This window comes from Strigops habroptila, chromosome 4 (assembly GCF_004027225.2).
Source record: "Strigops habroptila isolate Jane chromosome 4, bStrHab1.2.pri, whole genome shotgun sequence".
In the NCBI taxonomy this organism is placed as follows: Eukaryota; Metazoa; Chordata; class Aves; order Psittaciformes; family Psittacidae; genus Strigops; species Strigops habroptila.
Genome location: NC_046358.1, coordinates 9,074,906 through 9,089,213, shown reverse-complemented (window position 1 = coordinate 9,089,213; position 14,308 = coordinate 9,074,906). Strand labels below are relative to the sequence as shown.

Genomic DNA, 14,308 nt, shown 5'->3' with positions numbered 1-14,308 from the left:
TGTGTGTGGGAAGCTGCACTGGTAGAAGAAGCCTCATCTTGAACGCAGACACAGTGAAGGCAGCAACCCAGGAGCCATGTGGTGGGTGACGGGCTCCCTGTGCCGGGCCAGCTCCCGCGGCTGGCAGATGCGACTGCCCCGGCCCAGCCCCGGCCGCAGCCCTGCATGGACCCCTGCGACAGCCTCCGCCTGCAGCCTCTCCTCGGCGGCCCCCTCTATCCGCCTCTCGCCCGCCGCCCGCAGCCTCTTCGACGAGCCGCTGGCCATCGCCGTGCAGGGCCTGGGCCCGCGGCAGCCGGTCACGCTGCGGGCGTCCTTGCGGGACGAGACAGGCGAGCTCTTCCAGGCCTGCGCCCGCTACCAAGCGGGGCACGACGGGGAGCTGGACCTGGCCCACTGCCCTGCGCTGCCGGGAGGCAGCTTCTGCGGCCTGGAGCCCATGGGGCTGCTCTGGGCTTTGCAGCCCCAGAAGCCCTTCTGGTATATGGTAAAGAAGGACATGCAGCGCCCCATCCTCCTGCAGCTGGAGGTGTTTGATGGCCACGGGGACCCCCCAGGGCGGCTCCTGGCCCAGGCGCAGCACGAGCGGGCGTTCCTGCGGGATGGGGTGCGGAGAGTCCCGGTGCGAGACGGGAGGATCCGGGGGACGCTCTTCCTGCCTCCCGGTGAGTACTGGCTGCGGCCATCCTGTTTTCCCTAAACAGGGACTCTTCATCAGGGATTGTAGCGGTGGGACAAGGGCGTACGGCTTCAAACTTAAACAGGGGCGATTTAGGTGGGATATAAGGAAGAAATTCTTTACTGTGAGGGTGGTGAGGCACTGGAACAGGCTGCCCAAGGAAATTGTGAATGCTTCATCCCTGGCGGTGTTCAAGGCCAGGTTAGACGGGCCCTTGAGCAACCTGGTCTAGTGGAAGGTGTTCGAGGGTTAGAACTAGATGATCTTCAGGTCTTTCCTGGGAGCCCTCTCTGTGCCATACATCTCCACATTAAGTTTCAGGAATTGGATACTCATCAGCAAACCACCTAAGGCCACGTAAAGATAGACAGCTCAAAGGGCTTCTGCTATAGTACTGTCCCACCTCCCTCAAGCACCCCCACAGCCTTATTCAGCACCTTTTCTGTGCATGTTCAGTGCAAGCCCACAGTGCCCTGCTGCACTCAGCTGAGCCATGGGCCACAAACAACTGCACTCCTGGCCTCTGTGTACACAGCCACTGCTCTGAATGCTCACAGTCTGAGGAGAACCAGTAGATGTGCTGTTGCCTGCATGCAACAGCAGCTGAAGGAAGTGCACAGCACTGCTTGGGATGGTAAGGCTCTCCCTGTCCCAAAGCAGAGAGCAAGCGGGTGCTGTGCATTCACCTATTCTCCATGATCCACACCTGCAGCCCTGTCTGAGGATGCACAGGCCACAGTGGTAGAGCGCAGGACATCCCTGAACAGCTGGGAGGCATGGCCATGCTCAGGCCTGTGGCTCTCCTGAAGCCAAGAGTAGGGCTGAGCTGGGTCTTACACACTCCCCAACATGGCCAGGGACACCTTTTCTGACCTGGGGAACTTCCCTGGGCCCTACAGCCCCAAAACTCATTGGACGGTAGGAATGCAACATGCAGAGCACTCTCTTCCCTTGCACTGGGTGGACCGGAGCAGGATTTTCATAGGATGAGGAAAAAAGGATCCTGGGCCAAGAATGAAAGATCCAAACAACAATCTTTCCATCACCCAGTGAGATATCCATGGCATCCTGTGCAGAATTTGATACTGATCACAGTCAGAGACATGATCCCCAAAGAGCTGGTTGGGTGGATCCCACTTAACACTTTTCAAGGGATCACAGATGTTCAAAAACCACAATACAAACACAAATGCTTACAGCTTCTATTTAGAAGTATTACATCTATCAAATCATGACACCTTGAAGATTTTTACATTGCCATGTGAAGTGATCATTGTTACAAGGCTGCTTACAGGGAGAAGAGAAGTTGGCCTTCACCATTCTGTCTGTTGGCCCTAAGCACAATGCAGAAATACTGCTCATTCCTAAAACAAATAAGGGTTTGCACCTTACCCAAGAGGTTCTTCTGCTCCTGAGCTTTTTTTCCCCTGCAACATACTCTAAGGTTTTTTTCAGCTGCTGGCATCACACACCTGAGTCACTAGTCATGTCCTTTCCCCCAAAAGATGCTTTTCTGCAGTTGCTGTTGCGTACCTGATTTGATGCATTCTAAACCAGAAAAACCGAAAGGAATTATTTCGGGCAATACTGCTCTTTGTCTTGTCTGCTCCAGGAGAAGACCCCTTTCCAGGGATCATCGACATACATGGATACACAGGAGGAGGTTTATTTGAGCACAGAGCCAGCCTGCTGGCCAACCATGGCTTTGCCACACTGGCCCTGGCTTATTACCGATACGAGGATCTGCCCCAGGAGCCAACTGAAATCCACCTGGAATATTTTGAAGAGGCACTGAACTACATGCTGCAGCACCCACAGGTAGGAGCCCCCTCCATGTCCCCTGGGCTCCAGGGAGCACTTCTCCAAAGTGCCTGTCACTTTGTCTGAGTTATCTCTGGAGGAAGCTGCTGAAATACTCACCTGGCATGGCTCGCATCTGCCAGGAGTTTGGATGTCTGAGTTCTGGGAAAGAGGAAGGGTCAAACAGATATACAAGGGAAGGGTGGTGGAGAGAGATCACAAAGAAGTCTCACAAGAGGCAGCTGAGACATAACAAGGTGGGAAGGCTGTGCAGGAGAGAGCCTTCATGAGTTGCCACCAAATCTCCTCCTACAGTCTCAAAAGTGAAAAGTAAAGAGCATCTGTCAGTGTCTAAGACTGATAACTCTGAGCTGTGTCTTACAACCTATATTCAAATCAGTAAAATCATGTTCTTCTCTTGGCTGATGTCGGTGTACCAGAGAACATTACCAAAGACAGCAGTTTGAAGGGGGGTGAGGTGCTTGGCACTTGTCCAGAAGAAAAACTGATCATTGCCATTACCTCCTTCACGGCGTTTTGTGCAAACTCTCAGCATTATACCATGTCCCTCTCCAGGAACTAGCTGTTGTGTTTTTCAGCTCAGTACTGATGAGGATTTCCTCCTGTCTACCAGGTAAAGGGACCAGGGGTTGGCCTTCTCGGTTACTCCAAAGGAGCTGATCTGTGTCTTGCCATGGCTGCCTTCCTCAAGAACATCACCGCCGTTGTTTCCCTCAATGGCTCTATGGCCATTACAATTGTTCCCCTATGTTACAAGGACAAAACCATCCCCGTTTTGGCCATCGATGAACAACGGGTCAAGGTCATTGATTCCAATATTCTTGATTTATCTGACATCCTCATGAGCCCCTTTCAAGCCCCTGGCAACCAAAGCCTGATCCCAATAGAGAAAGCTGAGGCACAGTTACTATTCATTGTGGGACAAGATGACCATTTTTTAAAAAGTGACTATTATGCTACTGAAGTCTGCAAGCTTCTGCAGGCACAAGGGAAGGAAAACTTTCAGATTCTCTCTTACCCTGGAACAGGGCATTGCATTGATCCTCCCTTTTTCCCTTTGTACCCCATAGGAAACCATCCCATTCTTCGCAAGCGGGCAGTCATGGGTGGAGAGCTTGGGGCTCATTCTAAAGCTCAGCTTCATGCCTGGCCACAGATCCAGGCTTTTTTCCACAAATACTTAAATGACAACTGATGTGCAAAAAAATAATGTGCAAGAAACACAGAACTTTGAACAACCAGATCTGCTTTATCAGGTCAAACTTTGTTCACATCTGTACCAGTACAACTAGTATCTTCCATGCCTTTGCACATCCATAACTCAGAAAAGAACTGGGTTTTCTTTTTTAGTTTTCCCTGAACTTTTTTGGTCAAGTGGCAAGGAGGCTGACAGATTTGCATTAGCCCTTGATAAAACAGATCATGTGCAAAATGCACAGCTACATTTCTCAGGTGATTTCTACTTTTCTAATACTGGACAGTACTTTGCATATCACTGGGGTCTCTACATAAATACGCTATCCTCAGCTCTTACTTTGAAGCAGCACCTCTCAAATGCTGATCTTTGGAGCAGGGATTTCACTGCTCTTATGGTGATTATCTCATTGCAAGTGGAAATGTATCTGATCTTTATGTTGCTGGAAGTGTGTAAGAATGGGTGCTATAGCCAGGATGCCAGGATATCTCTGGTTAACCCTCAGGAAGTGTTGTTTGCCCTCTATGTCTTCTTTCCATCTTCCCTTCAGAAGGAAGTACTCTCGCCCCAAAATGTCGTGTAAAAAGCCATTCTGATAAATTTACAGCCATTGTGATTTTCCTCCACCCAGTGTGGAACTTTTTCAGCTTTGTTATTAGGGTGAGAATTATAATAAAGAGGCTGAGATTTGAAAGCCATGTTGTTATTTGCTGTGCTTTGATTAGAAGCAGGGATCTTTGCATCTTGATCACTCTCATCCCAGGGTGGAACTTGCAAGGGCTTGGGAGCTGACACATAGCCCCCTTACCTGCACTCTTCCACTGCTCTTAGGGCACCAAGTGTGGAGGACGGGTGTTGCTTAAGCCTTCAGGGCCCTTTCCCTTAGCATCTGCTCCAGCATATGGTGATCAAATCAATCTGGTGACCAAATCCAGTGCTGCAAACCAAGAAGTGTTGTTCTCAACAACAGAAGTTGTCATACATGAGGGCTGGGCACCAACGTACCCAAGTGATAGATGCCAAAGTACCTCACCTGTTTAGGAGAGGCAGGGCAATCTCCACAGGGAACAAAAGACTGTTGAAACTGCCCAATACCTCTGACCACTTAGTATTTCGAGGTAGGACAATGCTAAGAATTCCCTCAGATGCTACACTTGTTTCACATCACTAAGTCAGACATGGGGGGCTCTGAGCAAGAGACACCTCTACCTGCATCTCCCAGGAATAGTCAGGGAGCCTGAGGAAGCAGTTCTCCCTTTGCAGGTCTCTTTGGAGCAAATATCCAGCTGTGGGTATGACAGACTGAATGGCTGCCTTTTAAAACCCTTGTACAATCCATCACTGGAAGAGTCAGATGCTTCCTGATCTAAAGAGTATGTGAAAGCATCCCTCCCTCATCTCTATAGCACTCCTGCCCCCCCGACCATCCTCCCAGTTCTTACAGTTTTGCTGGTGCCAGGGCTGGGCAGAGCCTGGTGCAGACAAAATACTCTCCCAGGCCTTGAGGCGACCAACAAGGAAGAAGAAGCAGTGAGAAGACAAGAAGGGCTGGTGCTGGTTTGGCTTTTCCCCACCTTGGCTGAGCTGCACGGCCCAGCACGGCGCTGCTCACGGATGGCCGGGGCTGCGGGCAGGAGCCCTGACATGCTGCCCGCGCTGCCCCGTCTCCCTGCGGTCGGTCGCACGCAGGCCGTTCCCTGTCCTGTGAATAGCGGCGGCGATTCTGGTCGTCACCACCTCTGCCCGTCCTGCCCCGCTCGTTCCCCGCACACAGACACCGCCCGGCCCGGGGCAGCTCAGGAACACCGAGGAGGAGCTCCCTGGGGCCAGGACGGGTCTCAGGCCACAGTTCTGGGCAGAGCCTTCTCCCGCAGCCGGGGATGGAAGGCAGTTAGGGGCGCGAAGGAGGCAGGCAGGGCAGGGGACAGCCCTTCCGTTCCGCTGCTCCCCGCTGGGCCGGGCCAGCAGCGCTCCCGTCCCGCCCGACCGAGGCCGGCCTGGTCTCGCGGGGACCTGCCCCGGAACCGCCCCCCGAGACGGTAGCGGCTCGGGGCTATGTGGCGAGTGACGGGCTCCCTGTGCCGGGCCAGCTCCCGCGGCTGGCAGATGCGGCTGCCCTGGCCCAGCCCCAGCCCCGCACCGACCCCTGCGATGGCCTCTGCCTGCAGCCTCTCCTCGGCGGCCCCCTCCATCCGCCTCTCGCCCGCCGCCCGCAGCCTCTTCGACGAGCCGCTGGCCATCGCCGTGCAGGGCCTGGGCCCGCGGCAGCCGGTCACGCTGCGGGCGTCCTTGCGGGACGAGACAGGCGAGCTCTTCCAGGCCTGCGCCCGCTACCAAGCGGGGCACGACGGGGAGCTGGACCTGGCCCGCTGCCCTGCGCTGCCGGGAGGCAGCTTCTGCGGCCTGGAGCCCATGGGGCTGCTCTGGGCTTTGCAGCCCGAGAAGCCCTTCTGGCGGATGGTGAAGCGGGACGTGCATAGCCCCTTCGTCCTGCAGCTGGAGGTGTTTGATGGCCACGGGGACCCCCCCGGTCGGCTCCTGGCCCAGGCGCAGCACGAGCGGGCGTTCCTGCGGGATGGGGTGCGGAGAGTCCCGGTGCGAGACGGGAGGATCCGGGGGACGCTCTTCCTGCCTCCCGGTGAGTACCGACCACGCCGAGTTCCTTCCCCCGCGGGTCCTGCCTCTGCTTTCTGCCCTGGGCTCCCAGCGCCGGAGCCAGCCCCTCTTCAGAGTCCCCTTGAGCCCGGAACCAGGCAGAAGACAAGGTGGAGCTGGACCTCACCAGCTGGCACTGGGCGCTCTTCAAGGAGCTGCCTGATGAGCCTGACCAGCTTTGATCTGCTGGCCACGCTCCTCACCTAGTGCGGCTACATGGGCTAAAACACATTCTTATCTCAACCTACTATTTTTTTATCTTTTGTTTCCCTGATGCTCTTCCCCATCCCTTGGGGTTGGGGGGAGTGAGCAGCTGTGTCGTGGTTTAAGCCCAGCCGGTAACTCAGAACCATGCAGCTGCTCGCTCACTCCCGCCCTTCTTCCTCCCCCCACTCCCAGAGGGATGGGGAGGAGAATCGAAAGAATGTAACTCCCACGGGTTGAGATAAGAGCAGTCCAGTAACTAAGGTATAATACAAAACCACTACTGCTATCACCAATGATAATAATGATAAGGGAAATAACAAGGGGAGAGGATACAATTGCTCACCACCCGCCAACCAATACCCAGCCTGACCTGAGCAGCGATCTGAGCCTTCCGGGTAACTCCCTCCGGTTTATATACTGGGCATGACGTGCCGTGGTATGGAATACCTCTTTGGCTAGTTTGGGTCTGGTGTCCTGTCTCTGCGTCCTCCCAGTTTCCCTTCCTCCCTGGCGGAGCATGAGACTGAGAAAGTCCTTGGTCAGAGTAAACATTACTTAGCAACAACTAAAAACATCGGTGTTATCAGCGTTGTTCCCAGGCTGAAAGTCAAAAACACAGCACTGCACCAGCTACTAAGAAGAAGAAAATGACTGCTGTAGCTAAACCCAGGACAAGCTGTGTGGTACTTAGTTGCCATCTGGGGTTAAACCACAACAGCCCTTTTGATGGGAATCAGGGAGGTCTTGGGTAGTGCAGCACTGCTCCCGGTGCGCTGTTGTGGTTGCGATTGGCACTTGTTCTTCAACTTTCAGCAACGCCACAACAGAAAGGTCCTCTGAGAGACCAGACAAGGTAGGCAGCTGCTTAATTTCCTCTGTCTCCAAGGCAGCTATCCCAAAAGCCCATTGGTACCCTTTTGGGTCTTTGAAGTACCCTCTCCTAAGACAGTCTATGCCAAGGATGTGTGGAGCCTCTGGGCCAGTCACAGTGGGGTGCTTTTGCCACTCCTTCCCAGTTAGGCTGATTTCAGCCTCCAGTACAGTCAGGTGTCGGGATCCCCCTGTCCTACTGAAATACAAAGGGGTTGTGCCCCTTGATGGCATTAGGGTATACTATGCAGTGGTGTATGCTAGGGCTGTAGGTCTGGCTGTAGCTGATGGCTGTAGGTCATCCGATCCATACAGTCCAGTAAACCTGTTGTCCCTTTCCCCCACCTGGCTGGAGGCAAGGCCCCTCTAATCCTGGTCATAGGATTCTCCACTTACTTCTTGCAGATACAGGTTAGAATTTCTTTCCATAGGATCAGGAGTACGATCTGCCCTTCCACTCTGTCTGGAAAACTGCCCACTGGAGAGTGGAGAAGCAACTTTCCTGGAAGAACCCCCATTTGTGATTGTTTTTTCTTGCAATTCATGTACCTGTGCCTCTAGGGTTGAGGTGGGGTTTTCATCCCACTTCTTCATGTCCTTTCCATATTCCCACAGGTAAAACCACAGGGTAACCCGTGGTGCATACCTCCTATATCCTCCCTCTTTAGCGAAAGGGCGCTTACTCTTAATAGCTGAGATGCTGGTCCGTACAGGGAGGGAGGTGGACCTATCCTCTTTGAGTTGCTAGATCAGTTTATCCGCAGCTGAGATGAGGGAGGAAAAGATATTGTCTTCGTATTGCTAGAGTTGGCAAACCACTTCATCCACCATCGGTGGCACTTTACAGCTTATTACTGCCAATGAGTTGGCGCATGGTGATGGCACACTCCATACAAATTCCTGCGGCATGCCTCGTGTGCACTGGCCTTCATCTGGATCTGTGGGTAACTGTGCATTGTTCATGTCATGACGAATCATCTCTAGCATGGCTTATTCCGTCAGGTACTGAATACCTCTCTCTGTTGCAGTCCACTTGCCTGGGCACTATTTAAGATCTTCCTTGAAGGGATACCTTTCCTTCACAGCTAACAGGAGCAACCTCCAGAGGCTGAGGACTTGTGTTCCTCTCCCGATCGCCTTTTCAATGCCCCCTTCCCTTTCCCAGCTGCTAGGCTTCCCTACCCTCTAATTCCAAATTGTTAGCTCCATTATCGCAGCATCGGAACAGCCAGGTGATAATGTGCTCACCTGGATGACTGCTGAAATCTTTTACATATCCCTCAGCTCACTCAGGAATACAGATCAAGACCTTGCCTATTGTTCTGTCGCTTCCTTTCATTCCTGGGATGGCCCTGCTTCATCCTCCTTCAGTGAATGACCTGTCTTTCATGTTCATTTATTCTTGTGTATAGGGGCAACTGGCACTGGCAGAGGTTGGTTGTCTGGTTCAGCTGCAGAGTCTGTCACCGGGATCAGAGTAACTGCAGTGCCTGTAATTTTGCTGTCAGATCCAGAGTCCTTCTTTTAACTTTGAGGGTACTGCAGTGTTGAGCGGGGCTCTGTAGGCATGGGCCAGTCCCCAGGACTTTGCAGTTATACGTATCTCTCTGGAATTGCCAGGGCAACAGTATACTTTTTCCAAATACTTTACTCCTTTTTCCAGATTCTGCACTTGCTCAGGGGTGAAATTGTAAAATACTGGAGGTGTCCACTGGCCTAGGTACTTGCCCATACTGTCCTCCACACACACACCCCCCCTGCTACTCATAACTATCGAACCTCAGGGCTGACGTCTGGGTGGTATTTTTAAATAGTTAATTAATCTTAAACAGACCTGAAGCATATTCAGGAACGTGCTGCTTCCTAGCGGTAGGGCCATGCTGGTTTCAAGGGTATTCCAAGGATACTCAAAATGTTTAAAATTCTCAACTGCTCATGTCAGATCTGTTGTTATCTCAACCTTTCAAGCCCCACGTTGGGTGCCAAAACGGGCTGTTGTGGTTAAACACCGGTCAGCAACTAAGTACCATGCAACTGCTCGCTTACTGCCCCTCTGCCCTGTGGGATGGGGAGGAGAAACATCAAAAAAAAGTAGAAACCTTGTGGGTTGAGATAAGAACAGTTTAATAAACAAAGTAAATAATAACAAACACAATAACAATAATATTTTTAAAAGGAAATTAAGAGAAAGGAATAAAACATCCAAGTCAAAAAACCCCAAGTGTTGCACAACACAATTGTTCACCACCCGCTGATTGATACCCATCCTGTCCCCAAGCAGTGATCTGGCCTTCCAGGTAACTCCCTTCAGTTTATATACTGGGCATGACGTGCTGTGATATGGAATATCTCTTTGGCTAGTTCAGGTCAGGTGTCCTGTCTCTGCTCCTTCCTGGTTTCTTGTGCCCCTCCTCACTGGCAGAGCATGAGAGACTGAAAAGTCCTTGATCAGGGTAAATACTACTGAGCAACAACTAAAATGTCGGTGTGTTATCAGCACTGTTCTCAGGCTAAATCCAAAACACGGCGCTGCACCAGCTACTAGGAAGAAAATTAACTCTATCCCAGTCAAAACCAGAGCACAAAGGATCCCTTGCATTCATTTCAGCCACAGGTTTCCTGATGTTATCCAGAACATTATCAAGCTTGCTATTTTGTGTTGTCTTGTTTAATTTTGAAGCAATGTAGCCATTTACTGAAAACTGGCACAGTAATTTAGGACTCTTACTACCATTCTACTGCTCTAGGTTTTTTTCTTTTATAAAAAGATGCATTCCCAGGCCTATGAATTTGGAATATAAATTAAAAATTGTGGGGTTTAATGTGTGCTCTGGTCTCTTGCAGGAAATGGCCCCTTTCCAGGCATTATTGACCTGTACGGAGTTGGAGGAGGACTCATCGAATACAGGGCATGCCTGCTGGCCAACTATGGCTTTGCTGTGCTGGCTCTGGCTTACTATGGCTATGAAGATCTCCCCAAAAAGATGAAGGAACTCCACCTGGAATATTTTGAAGAAGCCGTAAACTATATGTTACAACACACCCAGGTTGGTTTGTTCATTGACACTCTGTCACTAGAGGGAACTTGTTAGTCAGGTCCTGTCAGACTGCAGGTGCAGCAGAGCTGCTGTACTTAAAATAGCACCGCCATTCAAGTTGTCTGTAATTAATTTGGTTTATATCTTTAACTCCCATTACAATGGTTCTCTAGTAGATTATTCCAATTCTTCCTCTTGAACTGGCCAAGTGACACAGTGACACATAGGTCACATACTAGTAATTTCTGCTTCATTCCACCCAGTGTCGTAGCTAGGGTGGTAGTTGTCTGGAGGCTTACGGGACTTCCAGTGGGGCTTTTAGGTTCATGCTCTGTAGAATGTCCTTCAGAACTAAACACCCTTTTCAGTTGTGGAGCACATGATAACCTTCTATGATCCAGGTCTCAAGGAAGTCCATCCGTACGCATTTGTTGCTGTCTATTATATAAGCTGCTAGAATCTTGCTTTTGGTGAGTGTGGGTTTTAATAGCTAGTTGTGAACTTGGGGATCCTTCTAAGCCGACACCTCTTGGAAGAGAACCCTGCTCAGTTCTGCATCTCCTTCCAAATAGCTGTGCATGACAGTAACTAGAATTGCACAAGGCAACACCTGATTTCTCTGTAGAAGTTGAAATAAATACCTTCTTTGACCTCAGAAAGATAAGCAGTTGTTAAAGGTCTTGGTTGCTTTTCAGTTACCCTAACCCTAACTGCTCGTGCCACCTCTCTGTCCAAAACACTCTGAAAAATGCTTCCCACACCCCCTTTTTTCTCCTCTGTGGGCAGTACCATAGCCTTCCATTAACACCTCCACTGACATCCTCATCATATTTTTAACACGTTGCAAAGTTTCAGCTATGTTTTCTAATTTCTCCCTTCCCATGCTTCAGTCAGTGGGTTTGGAGGCTATTACACTGGTGATAAGGTACAGGAGGTATTAAATTTTGGTGCTGTCTCTGAGCCCCTTTTACCTCCAAGTGTCCTTGTATATTGGAGCAGTTGTGATATTAGCTAACCTTCTGCCAATATCCTTGGAGGATTTTCGCAGCCAGTAAGATCATATAGTCTTCCCATTCTAGTTATTTTTTCTGTGTAGAAGAAAACGAAGGTAACCTATTCTAGATTGACCCCAGAGGACCATACAATTCACTTAGAAAAATGGGTTTAGTAGGTTGTATTTTTTTAAGATACATTTTAATGAGTGAGTTACCTCACATACTTCCCTTTTTCTGTGAGTTAAACACCAAGCATACTAGACAAACAGGAGATGGCTGATGTGGAGTCTGCTACCCCACATTAGCTTCTTAACAGGGGACTCGAAGACAGTGGTTGAATAGAAGAAATACATTATCATAACTGGTGACAGTATCATAGTCATTGCTGATGCTGAGTGTTTTGCACTGATAGAAAGTATTTGTAGAAGAGGCCTTCCCTGCACCTTCCCCTTCTTCCCTGAACTGCTGTATAAGCAAAGTGAATCCGGGGTTGCACATTGTATGCTTTTTGCAAGCACAGCTGTACCCTCTGCATATGCTTCAGCACTGAGCCTTGTAGATTTGTTAGAGTGATGCTGCAGGTTCAGCAGGGATTATGATCATAAATCAAGCACAGAACAGTGTCCCAGGGTCCCTCTGATATGGGTGCTGCACACAGGACCTTAGATGCCTATACCTGGGGTCCAGGTTCAGGACAGACATGGCTGTGGACGTGGCAACATTTTAAAGAAGTGGCATGCCATGGCTCGTTGCTTGTGGTTTCTCTTCTCTCTCTTCCAGGTTAAAGGTCCGGGAATTGGGTTGCTTGGAATCTCCAAGGGGGGTGACCTGTGTGTCTCCATGGCCTCCTTCCTAAAGGGTATCACGGCCACTGCTCTTATCAACGGCTCAGTGGCAAATGTGGGCACAGCGCTCCGCTACAAGGACATCACCATTCCACCCCTTGGTTTCAGTGTAGAACGCGTCAAGATCAGCGAGTCTGGGATTGCTGATATTGTCGATTCACTGGACAACCCACTAGAAGGGCCTGGCCGCCAAAGCTTTATCCCTTTGGAGAAGGCTGAGTGTCGCTTCTTGTTCATTGTTGGCCAGGATGATCACAACTGGAAAAGTGAATTCTTTGCAGTTGAGGGGAGCAAACATTTGCAAGCTCATGGGAAGGAAAAGCCTGAGATAGTCTGCTATCCTGGAGCAGGGCACTACATTGAACCCCCTTTTTTCCCAATGTGTGCAGCCTCAATGCATGTGCTGGTTGGCAAGCCTGTGGTTTGGGGAGGGGAGCCCAAGGCACACTGCGAGGCACAGATAGATGCTTGGCAGCAGATCCAAGCTTTCTTCTGCAAACACCTCATGGGCAAGCCATCTGGAACATCCAGTAAGCTGTGATGTGAGTTAGGTTACTTTACAGATGAAAAGTCTGGTGTTTCAAATTTGTTTTGTTAAATGCCTCTGAATGAGAACAAAGAACATCAGAGAATAAGCTGTTGGGTTTCTTGGGGGATGATAGTAAGCAAAGGTGTGAGGGCTGCTTCCTTTTAACACCCTTCTCTAATGTCGTTTAGAGGTCTTGGTGCCCTGTTATGTGTAGTATGGGATTACAGGCTGTAGGAAAATGATGGTGGTACGGTTGGATCTGCTTTGAATGTTAATTTAAGCGACTCATTAATGAATGTTAATTTAAGTAACTCATTTAAGCTGAGAAGTTGGATGAAAATTTGCCTTGGTTTTCTCAGAAGAAACATTATTTTTGCCATTGCCCTTACCAGAGCCAGGTATTTTGTGCTCTATTTTTTCTTAAAGCAGCTTCTCTCTTCCTGCCTCTACTAATCTTTCTGGTCTCCCTGTGCACATCGTTGCTCCTTCTTCTTCTCCGACATCGCTGAGATGCATCTTAGTATCTAATATTTCATTTACCAAAAGAAGCAATACTGTGCCTGCATCCTCAGAGAATACATCTCTCATTTATAGCCAACAACAGTCCATAGCCTAATGTGACGTTCTGGGCATGTGCACTAGAAGTTTTGGAACAGTTTGTACAAACAGTTTGTACTGTACAAAACTGTACAGTTTTGGAAAGTTCATAAGCAGGAAGAAACAACAGAATTGGACCCATTGGTAGTCATACGCAGAGCTGCTGGTGGGCATCTCCTCAGCAAGGCTGGATATCACCGCACAGGTCCACAGCACTGCTGGAGGGCAGTTTCTCCCTGCTTGTACATTCCCTTCATGCGTCCACAGCTGCCTGCTTGTAAGCGCTGATAAAAATAGCAAGTCTATGAAGCTGGCATGGCAGCTCCGTGAGGCAGCTTCGCCTTGACATGGACTAGCGCCATGCAGGCAGGTTGGTGGGGCTGCGTTGAGTGTGGGGAGCGGGCTGAGGCACAGGTAGCTGTGGCAGGCACTGGCCTCCGTCCCGCCAGGCCCCACAGGCCACATTCCCTGAGGAATGGGGGCCAGCGGAGCGCTTCCCACCCGCTGCCTGCGGATATCCCGTAACGCCTGGCACCCGAGTGCGAGTCTGGGACGAGCAGCACTGAATGGCACCCGTGGGGTGCTGGTGGTCTACGCTGCTGCGTACAAGTCAGTTTTTAACGCGTCGGTCCTGCAGCCCCGAGCTGGGTGGCTGTGGTCTGGGTTGCTGTTCGTGTTGAGGTGAATTCTTTATGCGTTTTGCCTTCACAATCTTTTTAACGGATTAAAAAGAAACGTTAACCAGGGGCTCGCTGCTCCAGATGTTTTGGGGGAGGCTCCGGGAGGCGGGAACGGCCGCGGGTGGGGATCGGTCTCTCCCGCCCCGGCAGCAGCGCGCCGCCCGGTCCCGGGGGCTCTGCTATCGATTGAGGCCGCC

At 50.7% G+C, this 14,308-nt stretch overlaps 2 protein-coding genes across 2 annotated transcripts; both read left to right on the top strand.

Annotated features, from left to right (window-relative positions):
• The first annotated feature begins 76 nt into the window (after positions 1-76).
• On the top strand, positions 77-4,385 carry LOC115606705 (acyl-coenzyme A thioesterase 1-like). Its single transcript, XM_030483067.2, has 3 exons — positions 77-665; positions 2,292-2,497; positions 3,114-4,385. Exons 1-3 carry the CDS (start codon positions 77-79, stop codon positions 3,693-3,695), a joined length of 1,377 nt encoding a protein of 458 aa, XP_030338927.1. The 3' UTR covers positions 3,696-4,385.
• Positions 4,386-5,635: 1,250 nt separating this feature from the next.
• On the top strand, positions 5,636-14,178 carry LOC115606704 (acyl-coenzyme A thioesterase 1-like). Its single transcript, XM_030483066.2, has 3 exons — positions 5,636-6,333; positions 10,272-10,474; positions 12,241-14,178. Exons 1-3 carry the CDS (start codon positions 5,751-5,753, stop codon positions 12,844-12,846), a joined length of 1,392 nt encoding a protein of 463 aa, XP_030338926.1. The 5' UTR covers positions 5,636-5,750; the 3' UTR covers positions 12,847-14,178.
• Positions 14,179-14,308: the final 130 nt, after the last annotated feature.